General features: G+C 49.9%; 1 protein-coding gene across 1 annotated transcript in view; it reads right to left on the bottom strand.

Annotated features, from left to right (window-relative positions):
* LOC147710173 (E3 ubiquitin-protein ligase TRIM11-like) overlaps window positions 1–18,119 on the bottom strand; it is a 71,735-nt gene that overhangs the window by 27,328 nt on the left and 26,288 nt on the right. Inside the window, exon 2 of the mRNA XM_086919324.1 lies at window positions 8,419–8,514. Coding sequence (XP_086775450.1) covers window positions 8,419–8,514 — 96 coding nt within the window. The remainder of the gene's footprint in view (window positions 1–8,418; window positions 8,515–18,119) is intronic.

Consider the following 18,119-nt stretch of genomic DNA (forward strand, 5'->3'; position numbering starts at 1 on the left):
GGCTGGACTGTTCCCATAAGGAACAGGGTTAAGACTGAGTTGCATATGGCTGGGTCCAAACTGGGGTGGTGTGGTAAGCAAAAGGATGATGGTTTAAACCCAGATCCTTGTGACTTGTGGTGAAGGTTTACATGGTCCAGTATTCCATCCATAAACTGTTTCTGTTGCATATGTTGTCCTAAGTGGGAAGGGAATGCCCAGACGTGGGTCCAGTGCCCACTACACCACTGGATTGAAGCTAGCCTGGATGATGAAGGGTGATGCCCTGAAATTGGTCCCAGGATGCTTGTTTCCGGTCCAGGGAGGACCTGGCTTAGAAGTTCGGGCTGGACTGTTCCCATAAGGAACAGAGTCAAGACTGATTTGCATATGGCTTGGTCCAAACTGGGGTGGTGTGGTGAGCAAAAGAATGATGGATTAAACCCTGATCCTTTTGACTGGGGGTGAATGTTTGCATTGTCCAGCATTCCGTCCATCAATGGTTTCTTTTTTTTATCGAGGTGAGGTATGTCACACTGAGGCTTAGAGCAGGGGCCTGTGTGTTATCGGGTGAGGTATGTCACACTGCAGCTTAGATCAGGAGATTGTGTGTTATCAGGTGTGGTACGTCACACTGGGGTTTAGAGCAGGAGCCTGTGTTTTATCAGGTGAGGCACGCCTCGTCCCAGTAGGAATAATATTATTAATTTAATAATCCACATTTGTAAAGCGCACAATCACCCGTAAGGGTCTCTAGGCGCTGTCGGGAAGATTAAGCAAGCTATTGCCCAAAGTCACATGGTGCTGGGCTAATCTAGGATGGGTTTCAGCAGTAGAGAGAGGTGCATTTCTCTTGCGTCACCAAAAATGACTGGAGTCAGACATTTTGTGGAGTCTGGTATGTCTCCATTGCTGGTAGGGGGTTGTGCAACTGTACAGGTCACTAGTATACAGGTAGAAGGTTGTGCTCCTGTTTTGTGACACCAGTCCTGGTAGTGTTGTGCTCTTGTATTCTGTCACTGGTCCTGGCAGAGGGTTGCACCTCTTAACTCACTCCTTGGTAGAGGGTTGTGTCCTTGTATCACCAGTGCCAATAAGGAATGTGTTCCTGTGTTGTGTAAAACTGTAATGTTATAGCTCCCTGAAGCCCAGAACAGTACCTGTTTGGAACATTAGTTATGACCAGACCTCTTTCTTGTGTCAGATGAAAGTACAGTCTACTGTACTGCTTTGGTCTGAGCCCCAGACCCTTGCACTAACCTTCCGTGTGCATGCCCAGTACAAGTAAGTACAGTGGATGTGCCGCACATGTGTGGTAATAGGAATCTCCAGGCCCAACTCATGAGGTTGTACACTGTGGCGCACACACTGCAGACTTAAGCTAAACCTCATGTCGCTAAGTACGCAAACACACCTGATCATGATCAGACCTGCGCACGAGATAGATAATCGTCAAATATGAATGGTAAATTAAGGACAGTTGTATTTGTTAATGTTAACAATGCTTATTGTGATATATTTGCACAATTAATATGATCTTGAGTTCCCGTTGGGACATTACCATCGAACCACAATTCTATAGTATGTGTAATGCTGTTATTATATCCTTGTACCCCATTAGTGTTCTATATATACCTGTATGAAAGATGTTATGTACACTCACTATTGTCAAGGATCTATGTACAAACCTCTGAAAAATCAATAAATGATATTACAAAAAAAAAACATGTGCACTAGTTGTGAGAAGTTGGCCTGGTATATGATGTTCCCTATTCTAGTGAGCACCTTGCACCAGTCCAAACAACCCTTATGGTGATTGGTTGTAAGTCAACCTTATAGACAAGCTATCCTAGTGGTAGCATGGACAAAAGCAGTCTTAGGCTAAACTCGAGAGGGCATGTGAAGCCAGCTGTTTTACCATATGCAATCCCTTGAATACCAAATGAAAGGACACCACACAAGTTATATATTATAAAATATATGTATTTATTACTAGAATAATCCTTCGTACTCTTTATGAGGGCAGAAGCACAAGCGTTTAAACAAAGAACTTAATATCATACAATAAGCTGCACAATTTTGGATAAGGCCGGGTGGCCCGTAAAACCATATACTAAATAAGTGGTATAAGAACCACGTCACGAACAATGGTAAGGCCTAGGGCCTTGGGAATCGCTGGGCCTACACTGGAATAACAGTTGTTAGGAAGCAGGAGGCCCACGAGATGCGTGTGCAAGGTCTAAATGCACATGCGTGCAAACATAGAAGTCATTGGTGCAAAAAAGTTTAGAACGTTAAGAGTTTGGAGACTTCCGACTGGACTAGAACTTAACCACTTAAAACTAGGGATGTAAATCTCTACAGGAGCAACGCAGTACTCGCGTTACCTCACCCACAGGAAGCGGGTGCATAGGTGTCAAAGTGTGTCGGGTTTCGTCGTGGAGTTCTATGGATGCTGCAGGCGACCAGGAGAGAAGAGTCCGGTTGGATCCAAGGGTGGATCGAAGATGTAGAGTACCTGAAAGCAGAGGGGACAGAGTCTGGGTCACTAGCCAGTGACCAGAGTGGAACCAAGAAGGAACTAGGCGATGTCGGGCGCAATCAGGTGGTTGTCGCGAAGCTTGTCTCTGCGGCCACGTGGACCAGGAGGTATCGACGATGACCAGGAGCTGGGCACGGACTGTCCCACGAAGGCTCTCGCTGTTGGCGGTGTCGGCTTCCGGATTGGAGTTAACAAGCCTTGGCAAAGGCAACCCACGCAGGAACTGAAGAGGGCTTCTTACTCAGGCTAGCAAGGACTGAGGGGCTTTTCCTTCGCAGGGAAGCAAGGGCCAGTCTGGAGCAACCAGATCAGCAGTGTAGATTTCGAGTTTCGTCGTCACAGAGGCCACTAGCCAACGGGCAAGTGACCAGACAGACGCGTCGAGCAGGATAATGCAAAAGGGCCCCACGCAGCGCTCGGCGAGTGTGGAGGGGTGATCTTCGGTGAAGTTGATGCTCGGGGCTGGGGCTTCTCAATCCCCAATGCACAGCTTCGAGGGTGCCTCGGGAGCTGCACAGGGAGCGTCTCACCGTCTTTTCAAGATGGCCGGTCCCACGTCTCACGTCGCCTCCACTGTTCTCAGCTTTGCTGTGGATCGGGCTGAACGAAGTCTGGAAGTCCGGGTCTCGTCAGGCACTGTGGTCGGGCTCCGGCGGGAGCGTCAGACAAAGCAATTCGTTGAGCGCTTGATGGTGCCTGCTTGCGCAGGATGGCCACTCCTTGGCCACAAGGGAGATTCTTCAGTATCTTCTTGTAAAGTAGATGGTAGAAGGTCCAGAGTTATGCATCAAAGTTTCAGTCAGGATAATCTGATGTCTTAGGACGCAGCTCCTACCTTTATTCCAAATCAAAGGGCTGGATTACCTGCTAGGTCCCTCCTATGGGTGGGACCAGGGAAGGGGGTGGTTACACCCCTTTCCATTTGTCCAGTTTCGCGCCAGAGCTGGGGCTGGTGTGCCCCAGCACCGGTTTGAACTGGCCTATGCATGGGGCACCTTGTGCGCCCCAGGCAGTGTCTCATTTCATTCAGCCCTCCCTGCCCCAATACACTATAGCCTGTCTGGGGTGGTGCTAGCACCTCCCCGTGACAGGAAACCTATTGTCCAGGCCTCCCGTGCTGGAAGGGCTCCCAGCAACAGGAGGTCAGAATTGTGTCTGTGGCAGCAGCATCCATTTTGTGATGCTGGGGCTCTGGTTGATTTTAACCGCGTTTAAGGAAAGTAACATGTCTTCTCCCTCTAGAAGGTAGGAATGCTACCCCCATCGCCAGAACTGGCGAGGGGGTAGTATTCCAGAGAGTATGACACCTTACACGACATGTTTCGATAAAGCCACACCAAAGTTAGCAATAACCGCGAGGATTATAATGCACTTAAGAGTATATGGTATGGCAATATTATAGAACAGCTATAAGGACATGGTTCCGAAAGCTGCAGACAGGCTCAGGTCATGCTAGAGCACCATCTCACATAAAACCAAGCACTCTGCCTTCAGGATTGTTAAGGCCTGCCATAGGAGTGACTTATAGATGCATATGTGTCTATATGAAAAGGTAGATATAGAAATACTATATCTAAGCAAGGGGTGATTACTCCACCTTTCCCCAGCTGAGAGATCAGCCAGTGGTGTCAGTTTAGATGGCCAGCCAGGGGTGGCAAAATATATGCTGCAGCCCCTGGTAGGCCTTGGATGCACCTATGCCCTGGGCACCTATGGTACACTATACAGGGGCTGATAAGGTGACCCAGTATCCAATTGGAGATGTACCTAAGGTACATTGAGTCTATTTTTCAGAGAGAGCAGATAGCCTGGGGCCCGGATTAGCAGGATCCCAGGCCAACTAAGTCGAAAACCAGCTAAACACAAGGCAACAATCTGGGGTAACCATAGTCAGATATCCATCCTCCTACACTAGTTATCTTGGGACATTCCAGTCAGCTATGGCCTATCCCTGTGAGAGGTCTAATGAAGGCATAAAAAATGACATGTCAACCTATTGACGATTAGTAAGACTGTTGCTGGAAATGAGATGAACTCTCTTGGATGATCTGTGGTTTGATGATGTGGCTGCTTGTTGCCGTTGCCGAGCCTGGCTGGATCATTTGTGGTACACATAGAATACTATTTAGAAATAGACTCAATTATGGACACCTGAGTCCTTATTAACAGGGCATGATTCAAGGATGTAATAAACTATAAGATTGGCTATTCTACATGGTTCCCCAGTGTGGTGGCACCACTACAGATAACAGGTAATAACGCCAACTTAGAAGCGCTGTCGTTCACTTTCAAAGAAAATATCTGGGAAGAATAAGCAGAGAGGATTCTTCCTGTCTACGCAGGTTTAATAGAACCATATCCCAATAGGAGTCATCTATAACTGGCCCAGCGGACTTAACAATAGTTTGTCAATTTGAAGGCGGCAACCATTTGAGAATTTTTCTTGCATCATTATTATCTGTACTCCTACCAGTAGGTGAAAGATATATGATTTTGTAAGGTCCTGAAGAAGGTGGTTAACATCAGACATATTCCATCGAAATGAGCATCGACCTTACTGTATGCACCCAACCCATGACACGGTCATGGAGATTCACAATATCTATGTCCCCTTCTGACCAAGATGTGTATGTGCTTTTGGGGTTGTTTGGTAGTTTGATTGGTGTGATTGAGTGCAGGTGTGATGGAGTGTGAATGTGATTCGGTTTACGTGATTAGTGTATGATATTATTATAGGGGTCCAGTGAAGAGCACTAGATTGAATTTGTAAATAAAGATATGAAATTGTTGGTCTATGTAGAAAATGTATAAAAAAGCAAAACTTGTGACAAAAAGATTTTTATGAATATGTATGCCTTTTTAGATTGCATTTTTTTCCCTGTTTTGATACTATCAATGTAAATGAATACAAATACCAACTAAAATGAATAAATACAATTTTTGAATAATTAGATTATGTTGTATCCATGATGTTTCACAAAATGTATGTATAACCCATTAAGATTCATTCTACAAGGTAAAGAAATAGAGGTCTAGAGGGAGGTATATTATTTATTGTGTTCGACGATGTATATACAATACCGTAGCATTTTTACATTGCTAAAATCTTTGTTTAGGGAAATGTAGTCCGGAAATGTAGTCCGGAAGCTCAAGACTACATTTCCGGACTACATTTCCCGCGTACCTCTGGTCTCGCAACGCGCTTGGTGACGTTCGTTAACATGCTGCACACGTGTTGTGCGCTTGACCAATTAGACTTGGGTTAAATATCCTGCTTCCTGTCTAGTCGGTACCTCCCACAGTCAGCCTAGAGGAAGGCGTGGAGTACCGACGGACAGGTAAGCGGAACAGGGTTGGCATGGAGGCAATGTGTGTGTGGATGCTGGTTCTACTAGAGATCACGTTTGGTCCGTGAATGCTTTATACTCAAAACGGGTGGTCTTGAAGAGAAGTAGATGTAGGACAGGCACTAAGGAAAGTTTAAAATGCTTGTTACATTTTTGATCTAGAGCACGGAGGCAATACATGTGTGTGTGCTGGCTCTATCAGAGATCACGATCGGTCCTTGAGTGCTCCATGCTTAAAACGGGTGATCCCTGAAAGAATTAGTAGATGCAGGACAGACACAAAAGCAACTTTCAAATGCTTATTACATCATGGTCGAGAGTGCCTACTTATTGCGTAAAGTGGGTTAACAATCCTAGAGACACAACAGATCGCCCTTCCATCGTGCTAAGCAGGGTGATTCTTCATTAGACTCAATACGCCAGACTGTGCTAATTGAAGTAGGAGATTACATTTGCCCACGGCTAAGTATTACAGGGCACTACCAACATTAGTAACTTGCCTCTACCTCTGGCTACAAACCCCCAATGACAGAGGGAATGTGTTTTCAGATTGAGCTCTAGCGAGCTCTTCCTCTTTCATTTCTTCTTTTTTTGTTCACATTCAATAGAGCGGTGCTCCATTTGTACCTGAGCTGTTGCCGGGTGAGGTGGAGAGTCCATTCCCCAGAACATGGGTGAGTGATTACAAGTTTGGTTAAACCCAGGATATATGTACCTGGTCCAAAGAGTTGATTGCTGTTACAAACACTGACCATAAATTGTTTGGCATACAATTGTACTTCACGAGATTATCTCTGTGCTTTGCAGCTTTCGTCATTAACTGTGTGTATTTTGTTGTTTTCTATGTGTGTTTGTCCACTGTTTACTGACTGGATCATGTCCACCGGTGCTCTCAGGTGATATGATTTTTAATACACACTATACACTTGAAATCAGCAGTTGCACTTCATTTACAAGAAGGTCCTGATGAAGCAGACTAGTATCTCTTGAACCAAGGAATACTGCAGAAACATGTCGACCTAGATAATATCTCAGTAGTTATTTGTTATCACTACTTGCACTGTTTTTTAGCCTTGGGTGTGGGTAGGACCCTAATAAACTCTTTTTCCACTCCCACAACCCAATATTAATTCTTTCACTTTCACACGCTACAGCGAGCACTTAATGCACTGCTTATTGTTATTTCTTTGTGCCCCCTGATACCATTACAATAGTTTATACCCACACACTTTACATTCCTTCACACTTTGATTAGGCCACAATCTACCTAATCCTAAGTGGTTCTTTCCACTTCCTTCGGGTGAAGGATCCCAAGTGATGTAGGGCGGTACAGGACGGGTATCTGATGGGAACATATTTTTTCACCAAGAATACTTTGGATTCAGGGATTGTGTTCTTTCAAACACACACACAGTCATTTAGATAGCTGCACTACTTTCCTGCTGACCCATTGTTACACTTTGTTTGTTATGTAGTTATAGGGATCGTAACAATGCCAGGTCATTAAATATTTCCCACTCATGCCCCCCTTGTGTATTATTGTTCCAGTGATGGAACATTGACAAGTGTCTGTAAAGTGCATACATACACACATCCACTCATACAGACACACACATTAATTTGCAGACTCACACACAAACCTTGTACAAACTCACAGATGGATATCTTCAGTCCATGCATGCACAGACTCATAGAGACACACATCCATACATATACACTCACACACAAACCTTGTACAAACTCACAAATTTATATCTTCAGTCCATGCATGCAGAGACTCATAGACACACATCCATACATATATACTCACAAACAGATGCATATAAAATCTCACGGATGTAGAACTCCAGACTTATGCATACACGTCACAAACTCACAGATGCACACATGTATGTGCACACTCACAAATGCCACCAGACCTTGTGATATACAAGCCTGTAGGCAGGCATTCACTTATGTAGGTACAAACTTACAGCCAATAAATCCAGACTGAAGCATACACAATCCTCAAACATGCATGCATAAAGATAAGGACATGTATTTGTATACTCTGTGGCTCAAAATCTTATATATACATTTGGAGACACACACGCAGTAATCTATGCCCAAAAAACAGACAGATATAGGGATGCGCAGACATGCATGTACTCCCAAAGATAACTCGAGGACCATCCATACATAAACACATACTTAGACACGTACATCTAAGCGTGAACATGCACACACACATGCTGGTACGTACTCATAGCCAGATAATGATACACCACTGCACACATACTCTAACATGCACCTTGCACATGTGAGTACGCAAGTACTACCTTAAGGTCAGAAGAGTAATACTTGATTTTATGGTATTTTTAGGACGAGCCCTTGTCTGATTTCAGCCCCAATATCCAGGTGCAGTGACTCCGGCCAATATATTTATCTGGTGAAGAACATGACCAGTCTGTATTGTGACTCATCCGCCTCTGTGAGTCTTGAACTTTAAGAGGCCACACAAAGACATGGGCACAGACATATACAGACAAATCACTCACTGCAGCCACTCACCCTCATGGTTTTATATTGATCCTCTTCCTTGAATTTAGACTCCAGAATATATACCTCCTGTTTCTTCAGGACAAGCAGCCACTCTTGAAGTTTCACCTGTAGGGATGAGAGTGCAAGAAGTAAGTGTAGATCTGTAGAGTGTGGTCCTAATTACAAAAAAAGAGTCACTACAGTACCTGCCACACGTGCCCAGACTGTACGTACCAGTCATACATTAGTATTGCTAGCACCAGCCACACATCAGGATTGTGAGCACCAGCCCCAAGTATCACAGACAATGATGTCCCTTTTTGTACCGGTTCTTGCCAAGAAGGATCAGAATCCCTGGTCCATGGAAACAAGCTTCCTCACTGGCACATACTGCTACTTGACATTGTGCACACTTTATGCCTAAAGCATGGAAACAGATAGACTTGACACTAAAGAAGAAACTTTGTCCAAGCGACATTATCAAACATTCCAAAACAACACAGAACCAAGTGGAAATATCTAAGCAAACAAGTTTTCTAAGTGCAATAACCATGTATGGAGACCTGACACAGCCACACTCCAAGTAGTCGACAACACCCTCCTCCTGAACTACAAGAACGGCCCCAGACCTCCTGGACCTCTCTGCAGCCTTCGACACAGGCGACCAGCTGGCCCTGATCAACGCACAAAAAACACGATGGGATTTTAAGACACTGTCTTGAAATGGTTCACATCCAACCTCATTAACTGGCACCAGTTCATGCAAATAGGTTCCACAAGATCACAGGAATGCCCCGTCTCCAGCAGAGTACCTCAGGGCTCCATCCTTTCTCTCTTCATCTTGACTCTTTACGTGGGATCTCTCAGATCCATTCTTACAGACAGCAGCATCAAGATCCCTCAATATGCAGATGATGCTCAACTCGACCTTAAATATCCTCACCCAATGACATCCTCAAATCTGCCCTGATCACAGCCAGTCTTGGATGTCAACTAATGTATTAAAGTTAAACCCCACGGTGTGGCCAAGCAGCATGGCCGACATGACGTGAGCTCCTTCAGCTCCCAGCCGGCCCAGCTTACAAATCCTGATTCACAGCGGATCCTGATGTATTCTGACTGAGAAACGGCGGATCAAGAGCTCTGATCGCCTTGGGCACCGGGAGTGGACCAGCTGAAAGCCGCTGAGTGGAGGAGGTGGCCGGGCTGCGGTTCGCTGGAGCTGTAATCTACGCAAGGCCGGTGCTGCGGCCTAGTCGCTGCCTGCCAGCCGAGGTTCCCTGCGGTCGCAACACCAGACTGTGTGGGGGTGGAGGAGGAGCCCGCTACCATCCGGGTCCTATAGTATGGCGTAGATCCTGCCCGGAGTGACCGACGAGCAGACCGCAGGACTGCGGCGGCACCCGGCAGAGGAGTGGAGGCATCGACCGGAGCTCCCAGGACACATCAGGTCCGCCGCTTGGTGGAGCTGCGGCGAGAGGGGCGCCCACTGTACACCGGAGCCCTCGGTGCAGAGAAATCACCGGAGTGCCTCGGTCCGGCAGAGAGCAGCCGTGCGGTGAAACCGGCAGCCCGGAATCCCGGTGTCTAGGCCTTGGGCCGACTCGCTTGCAGCCGTGGGGGTCCCTACTGCTATCGGGGACCTCCCACCAGTCTAGTGCCCTCGAGATTGCCGGGCCCTGGGGAGAGCAAGCTGACGTGCTTGTGGCGGGGGCCACAATTTCACCAGCAGAGACGGCCTACGATCCTGACGCCACTGCCTGGAGCCGGGACGCGTGCGGCCGGGGAGGCACCCACTGCCATCGGTGGCCTCCCGGCATTGCTGCGTTGTGCCTGTGGTGGAGCGCGGAGGAGCTGCGGAGGGAGCGGCCCGGTCTGGGGCTCCTCTCTGTCCTCTTGGTGAGCCTGCTGCCTTTGTGGGCCCTCTGTCATCCCGGGACCCCAGAGATTGTCCGGCCCGGCGGTGGGGGACTGCTGTGACCGAGGTGACGGCCGGGGCGGTGGAGCTGTCGGGCTCCTGGGCCTCTGCGCGTCGGGCCTAGCAAGTGGTGGCGGGGGAAGCACTTGGTACCACCGGAGCTCGGGGACTCGGGAAGCACCTTTCTGAAGCGCCTGGCCAGCCCTCAACGCCGCAGGGGCACCTGTGTGGCTGCTGGGGGAGGACCCCGGCCGTGTCCGGCGGATCCAGAGGATGGCGGCTGAGGCAACGGTGAGACCATGATGGAGGGCCCCAACAGCGGCACCGGATAGTGGACGGGGACTCATCCTGCTTCTGGCCGCGTTGCTGCCCTGGGTGGATATCGGGGGGTGCGTGGTAACTTCTGGACTTATCCTGGACACTTGCAACGGTCCCAGCTGACCGAACTCAGACGGAGCCTTCTCCCCGGGACAGATACTGCGCAGCTGACATAGCGGTGAGTCGGGCCTGGCACTGTGCATGGCCGTGGGGGCGTAAGGCTTGTGGGACTGCCGGGGACCCTCCGCGTCTCCGGGGACTGTTGAGAGGCACCCCGCTTGGTCGGACGTCTGGGAGGGGTCCCCATAGACTCCTATAATGCACAAGGACAGGATGGTCCGTGCATCGCAGCCAAACACCATCACGCAGTACACCACCCAACGGCTCCCATCACAACGCATCACGCGTCAATCCGGTCAGGATGGGGAGGGTGACGCCCCCGCCGGCGAGCCTTCCCGGGCAGAGCTACTGAAGGCAATACAGTGGTCCCACAACGCCTTGGAAAGACAGATCGAGACGGTATCTATAGATGTGAATCTCCTGAGAGCGGATCTCCGTAAGGTAATGGATAAAGTCACCGCTGCGGAGGGGAATATAGTCTAGCTGCAGGAGGAGGTGGCGTCCCTCAAACAGACAGTCTCGCGGCTCTCTGCCTCGACGGGGAGTTGGAGCGTAGTGCAGAGGATGCCAAAGGAAGGGCACGCCGCAGCAACATTAGAGTCCTTGGCATTCTGGAACGCGCTGGGATGGGGAACGCTGAGCACTTCCTGGAACACTGGATTCGCTCCACACTTTGCCCTACGGGAGTGTCCGGTGTGTTTGTGATCGAGCGAGCCCACAGGGCGCTGGTCCCGCCACCGAGGCCCGGTGCTCTGCAGCCGGCCCTCATCACCAAAATCCTGAACTATCGGGATAGAGACTGTATCCTGAGGGCAGCTAGGGAAACAGCGGATCTCACCTTTGAAAGCTCCAGTGTGTCCGTGTACTTGGATTACACGTGCCAAGTTCAGGAACAACGTAAATCTTTTCTGGCGGTTAAGCAAGTTACGAGACCTGCTTTTGCAGTATATGCTCCTCTACCCCGCAAAACTTAAGGTCATATCCCAAGGCAAGGCACACTTCTTTGAAGACCCTGAGGAAGTGTGGGAGTGGTTGGCGATCAGGGGGATGCCCTCCCGCTGAGGGAACGAGGTGGAACCAGGAGTACGTGGGGGACACGTCCTGCGAGGAACCGTAGACCCAGATGCCGGCTCTCGTCTGAGGAAGCTTATCACGAAGAGAGACGGCGAGTCACAGTGGGAGACAATGGAGCCCTCTGCTTGGAGTCCTCGGAGCCCGGGGATCGTCCAGCGGCCCGGGTAGATCTGCCTCAAGATGAAGTACTGGTTCCAGACACCTTGCCACCTGCTGTGGATGCTCTCCAGTCTACCGTCGACACGATCCCTGAGACGGTGGGGGGAATAACCGGCCACGTCTGAGATCCGATCCTGAGGGACATATTTCTCTCACTCAGGTTGGCCCTATTTTGTGTATGCTAGCTGGATCCACTGGGTCGTATCCTGTTGGGGACAATGGGGGGGCGTTACTTGGACACGTTTGACCTTGTAGGGGGTGGGTCCTTGGGTGGGGCGGATGTCCAGGCAGACGCACATGTTGTACTTTTAAGAGTCCGAGTCACCTATGATTGTCGAGTTTGCTGGTGGTGGTGGGAGCTGGATGGGGGGGGGGTTCTTTCCTTTATTTGTTGGGGTGGGTTAGCCTGATTGGGAACATGGGATGGCTGTGTACGTCATGGCACCGGCAGGGGAAGGGCATATTAGCATGTTTGGTTGTTGCAGGAATATTGCTTGTGGGAGGGGGGTGGTTGGGGTTCTGGGAGGGAAAGTTGGGGGGAATTGTTGCAGGCATCATGTGTATCACAGTTCGGGCATGGGGTTGGGGGGTCACAAGGAATAGAGCTATAGACCCGGGTGGGGCAAGTCACCAGCCATGGGATATAAGTTTTTAAGTTGGAATGTGAGGGGGCTTGGCACATGCACCAAGAGGCATAGGGTCCTGTCCTTCCTCCGAAGGCACGGAGTTTCCATGGCGTGCCTGCAGGAGACCCACCTTGATGATGAGGGTGCCTAAAAGTTAGGGAAAAAGTGGCGAGGCCAGATGTTTCACTCCTCCTTTTCTACATACGCTAGGGGGTTCTGATATGCGTGGCGCCCGGGGTCCCATTTGCCCTCCAGTACGTGGAAGCGGATATAAACGGCAGGTACCTGCTCCTGCGGGCGAAGCTGGATGGAAGAGATCTTTCAATATTGAATTTGTATGCACCAAATATAGATGACCCTGGGTTCTTCCTGACCCTGCAGGAGGTCCTCATTCCCCACCCTGGAGGCGCGTCTGCTTTGGCTCGGAGACTTTAATTGTGTCCTGGACCCGGTACTGGATAGGTTCCCACCCCGTGCGGGCACAAAGCTGCGTATGACAGCGCAGCTTCGGGAGGTTATGAGGAACTTAGGGGCGAGTGATGTGTGGTGTCTAAGCAACCCTTCACAGAAACTGTACATGTGTTTTTCCCCCACTCATAACACACATGGTAGATTGGATAGGGTTTTGGCTGCGAACATAGACGCAACCATCTCCCTGGCGATTACACATCAGGTCCGTTTTTTGTCTGACCACTCCCCAGTGGCATGCGTTTTGAGTTGGGAGAGACAGCCCTCCCGCCCTCTGACTCGGCGGCTGCCGACAGATCTCCTACAGGACCAAGTGGGGAGGGACCATGTAGAGACTGCCCTTACCAACTATATAGACCTGAATTGGGAGGGGGGAGACCTCACCTTATCTACCAGGTGGGACGCTCTGAAGGCGTGATAAGGAGGGAGTGTATGGGCCTCACCTATGGGGTCCGGAAGCAACTTCTCCGAGACCTACTTATTTATTTATTTTTAATATTTATAAAGCGCAGCAAATACCCTTGGGCGTCTTGGCGCTGATAAATCATTTGTTTACATACGGAGCATGATGCTTTGGGCCGGATGAAGAAGCAAGCTGGCAAGGTGATATAGTTATTGAATAAACAACCAGGTCTTCAGGAGTTTACGGAACTGAAGGAGAGTGGTGCTTTGCCTGATGTTGAGCGGCAAGGTGTTCCAGAGTCTGGGTGCCGCCACCAGAAACCGACGGTCTCCCCAGGTAACGGTTTTGGTGCGAGGTACAACCAATTGATGAAGAGTGGCTGATCGTAAAGCTCTGGTGGGTTTGTGGAGTTGCAATTGTTCCTTAAGAAAATGTGGTCCTTGATTGTTGAGAGCTTTAAACACAATGCAGAGGGATTTAAAGTGAATTCTTTTTTGTACAGTGAGCCAGTGGAAATCTGTAATATTTTTGGAGATGGATTCGAACTTTGTTTTACCTGAGAGCAGACGTGCCGCTGCGTTTTGTATTGTTTGTAGTTTTGTGATTACTCTGGTTTGAGCATTAAGAAATAGCCCATTGCAATAGTCCAGAGATGAGAGGACAAGGGCAGTGACTAGTGTCTTAATGGCAGAATCAGGGAGAAAAGGACGTATCTTCCTGATCATTTTTAATTTCAGGTGTGCCGTAGACACTGTTTTATTAGCATGGTCCAGAAAAATAAGACCGTCATCGAAGATGACTCAGAGGTTCCTAACCTTGGTAGTAGGTGTGGGAGGGGTACCAAAGGTTTCAGGCCACCAACTGGTTGGCCAAGCTGGTGATAGGGGTCCAAAAATGAGTACCTCGGTCTTTTCTGAATTTAACTTTAGGCAGTTGGTAGCCATCCATTCTCCTATGTCTACAGGAGGCAGAGGATAATCTCCTGCGCCAGCAAACGTTGTCGGACCCGGAGGACTTGCATCAGGAGACTGAACAGGCAGCCCGGTCGTGTGTGCATGACATCTTAGACCGACTAGACAAATATACCCTTGGCCAATATAGGCAACGTCTTCACAGAGAAGGCGACAAATCGGGCAGACTGTTGGCCTGGATCCTCAGGCGAGAGTTCACCCCGGAGAGGATTGTGGCCCTGCGGGGACCTACGGGGGGTGTGGTACACTCAGAAGTGGGCATTCTCCAAGTTATCCAATCCCACCTACAAACAGTATATGCCGCAGATCCTGCGGTCACCGAGGCCTCGTACCTCCCTTATCTGCAGGGATTGGCCCTCCAGTCCCTCCCTAGGGCGGTTCTGGACGAATTAGGTGAAGCTTTGATGCTGCGTGAAGTGCGCGTGGCGATGGCCTGCCTGCCAAGGGCTAAATCTCCGGGGAGTAACAGCTTCCCCCTGAATTCTATCAAGACATTTGGGGACACTCTTTCCCGCCTCCTCTTACAAGTGTATCTTGAGGCGTTTGATTGTGAGGCTCTTCCACCAAGTATGAACCAGGGTGAAATTTGTATGGTCCTGAAGCCGGGGAGAGATAGGTGAAATCCTTCCGGGTGTATCGCCCCACCACCATGATCAACACAGACGTGAAGATTTTGACCAAACTCTTGGCAGCCCGGTTGGCGCCGCATATGGCCCACCTGGTCCATCCGGACCAATGTGGGTTCATCCCGGGGCACAACACTGCCATGAATCTACGGCGGTTGAATCACATTATACACGAAGTACGCGGCAGGGAGGATCAGATGGTCCTAGTGTTGATTGCCCTCGCTAAAGCGTTCGACACTGTTGACTGGGGGTATCTGCTAGAGGTCCTCAGTGCGATGGGGTTCGGCCCTTACTTCTGTAGATGGGTCCGCATACTGTATAGGACCGCCCGTGCCAGGGTGAGACTAGGGGCGGCACGATCAGAGGAGTGGCAGTTGGGATGAGGTACACGACAGGGGTGCCCCCTCCCGCCGCTCCTGTTTGCCCTGGCAATAGAGACTTTGGCAATTCGAGTCCGAACGGAAATGGAGCAGTGGGGTATAATGGTAGGAGACACGTGCAATGTGGTGTCCTTGTACGCGGATGACGCCCTCTTTTATCTGATGGCCCGCAGGAATCACTACCCATCCTGCTGCAACACCTGGACCGCTTCGTAGAGGCATCTTGTGGCAAGTCCTTGATCTTCTCTTTGGCAGGATACGGGCCAGGGCCGCTAACAGATCTGCTGGACCTTGGTCTGCGGTGGGAACTGGAGGCGTTCCGTTACCTCAGAATTCAGGTGGTCCCAACAGATGCACAGTTGTTGGCTCGGAATGTTGATCGGATTCTTAAATCCTTACAGCAATCGGTATCCTTTTGGAACTCCCTGCCGCTCTCACTTATGGGACGGGTAGCCGTCGCTAAAATGGTAATGCTCCCCAGGACACTCTACGTCCTCAAACTCATTGTGCCCTCTCCCTCCGCGAGTATTCCGCACACTTAATACCTTGCTAACGTCTCTACTTTGGGCGGGATGGCGCAGCAGGGTCGCCCTTCATACCGTTGTCCGAAGTTGGGAGGAGGGGGGGCTGGAGGCGCCGAGATTTGATCTATACTATTACGCGGCACAACTACTGCCAACAGCACGGTGGTTCGCGGACGCAGATAGTTGGGAGATAAAACTTTTGGCCGGTAGAGCAGATGTGCGTACGTTACAGGTTGCATTGATGCAGTGACGGGGAGCTGACGAGGCCCTACCATATGTGGTACACCACACAGCAGGTATCTGGTAGCGGTTCGTGGAAAAGATACTGCGACGAGCCCCCTTCCATAGGGAACTATTGGTGTGGATTCTGGCCCCTATAGTCAACATGGAGGAGCACATGTCCTTTCGGGGCTGGCGAGCGGGAGGCTGCGAGACCTTAGCTGACCTTTATCCCAGTGAGTCCTTCCTGTCCTTTGAACAGGCTGAGGAGACCTTTGGACTTGGAGGGGGGCAATATTTACATTATCGGGGCCTCCAAGATGTGGTGAAAGTGGCTTGGCCCCAATTCCCGGACACGCCCCCCATACCCTGAACATCCTTCTTTCCTGTGGTAGAGGGCGTAGATTGATTTCCTTGCTGTATTCAGCCATGAGACAGGATTCAACCCCGCCGGTCCCACCTTCCTGGGGGGCTTGGGAGGCAGATCTATGTGCTGCCCTGGACCAGGGGCAGTGCAAGCGTATAGGGAGCCTCACACGCAAGGTATCATGCAATGCGCGGTTCAAACTAACACACTTCAATTTCATGCATCGCACCTATCTGACTCCGATTTCATTGAAGCGTATCTCAGGGGATAGGGGGGACAATTGCCCTAGATGTAGTATGGAGGGGGCGGGCTTTCTACATTTGGCCTGGGATTGCCCATTAGTCAGGTGTTTCTGGACAGAGGTGGTGGAACGTATAACCTCTGGCACCAGCCTTCGAATAGACCGGAACCCGCTTCACTGCCTGCTGGCTCTGGTCCCCAAGCCCAAGAAAAGGAACCTTTCCTACAAACTATTACAACTAATGTTGGTACTGGCGAGACGTAGGGTAGCGATTACCTGGATGGGGCAGAGGGCTCCTGAGGTGCCTGTCTGGCTAAGGAATGTCAGGGATTGGTCCCTGGCCGAGGAGACACATATGCAGCGTACACGCAGGGACGAGAAACTACAGGATGATTTACTCGCCTGGCGAGTCATGTGTAATTCAGGGTTGTCTCGGAGTGATTCGGATGGGACAAGCGATGATCTGTTCTCGCCGGAGAGGTCGGGGTCTGATAGGGAGGGGGAGAGGGACTGTTAGGCCTGATTACTGTGTAGTGCTTGGCTGCTTCCTCATGTTCATCTCCTGTTTGCATCATGATTCCTTCATTCCCCATGGACTCAGCCTGCCCTGATGACACCTGTACCCACCAGTGCCATAATGAGGTCATCGAACTGTCTGCACGTGTTTTGCTCACTGATGCCAATTGAAGGGGGGAATGTTTCTATACATGTTGTATAATCAAAAATAAAGTAAAAAAAAAAAGATAAACCCCACAAATACTCAACTCTTCCCGTCTGCCGCCAGCTCAGAACAGCCACAGATAAGCCTGGGTCTCCAACGTAAACCCATCGGTCTTTACCCCCCCCTCGTCACAGACCTCTCATTCAAGCAACACACTGAAAGAATGACAAAGACTGCCAAGAACGCTCGATTCCAATGTCCTCTCTTGAAGAGGTTGTGTCTCCGGGAAGATGACTTCAGAACAAACGTACAAGGCCTCTCCCATGGGGATAGGGACAAGGCCCCGGTCAACGGCCGCCCCAACCCACCCTAGCACCCCTGAAAGGCAGCATACATGAAGCGGCGCTGCTCATCGAGGGCTTGAAGAAATCATAACACCTCCACAGTAAAAGACCTCCACTGGAGCCGATAACGGGGAAAGATGGCGGCCGTGTGCAAACAATGCGGAGCTGATCAAGCAGAGATTGTGTATATGTTTACTCATGTCCTCAGATACTACCTTTTATTAAAGGAATAGAGGCTTTTTAAAATCCTATTACCAAAAATTCTATTAGCTTCACTTCGGTAACGATGCTTTTAGGACTGGTAGATAGCGC

This window comes from Lissotriton vulgaris, chromosome 5 (assembly GCF_964263255.1).
Source record: "Lissotriton vulgaris chromosome 5, aLisVul1.2, whole genome shotgun sequence".
Taxonomy (NCBI): Eukaryota; Metazoa; Chordata; class Amphibia; order Caudata; family Salamandridae; genus Lissotriton; species Lissotriton vulgaris.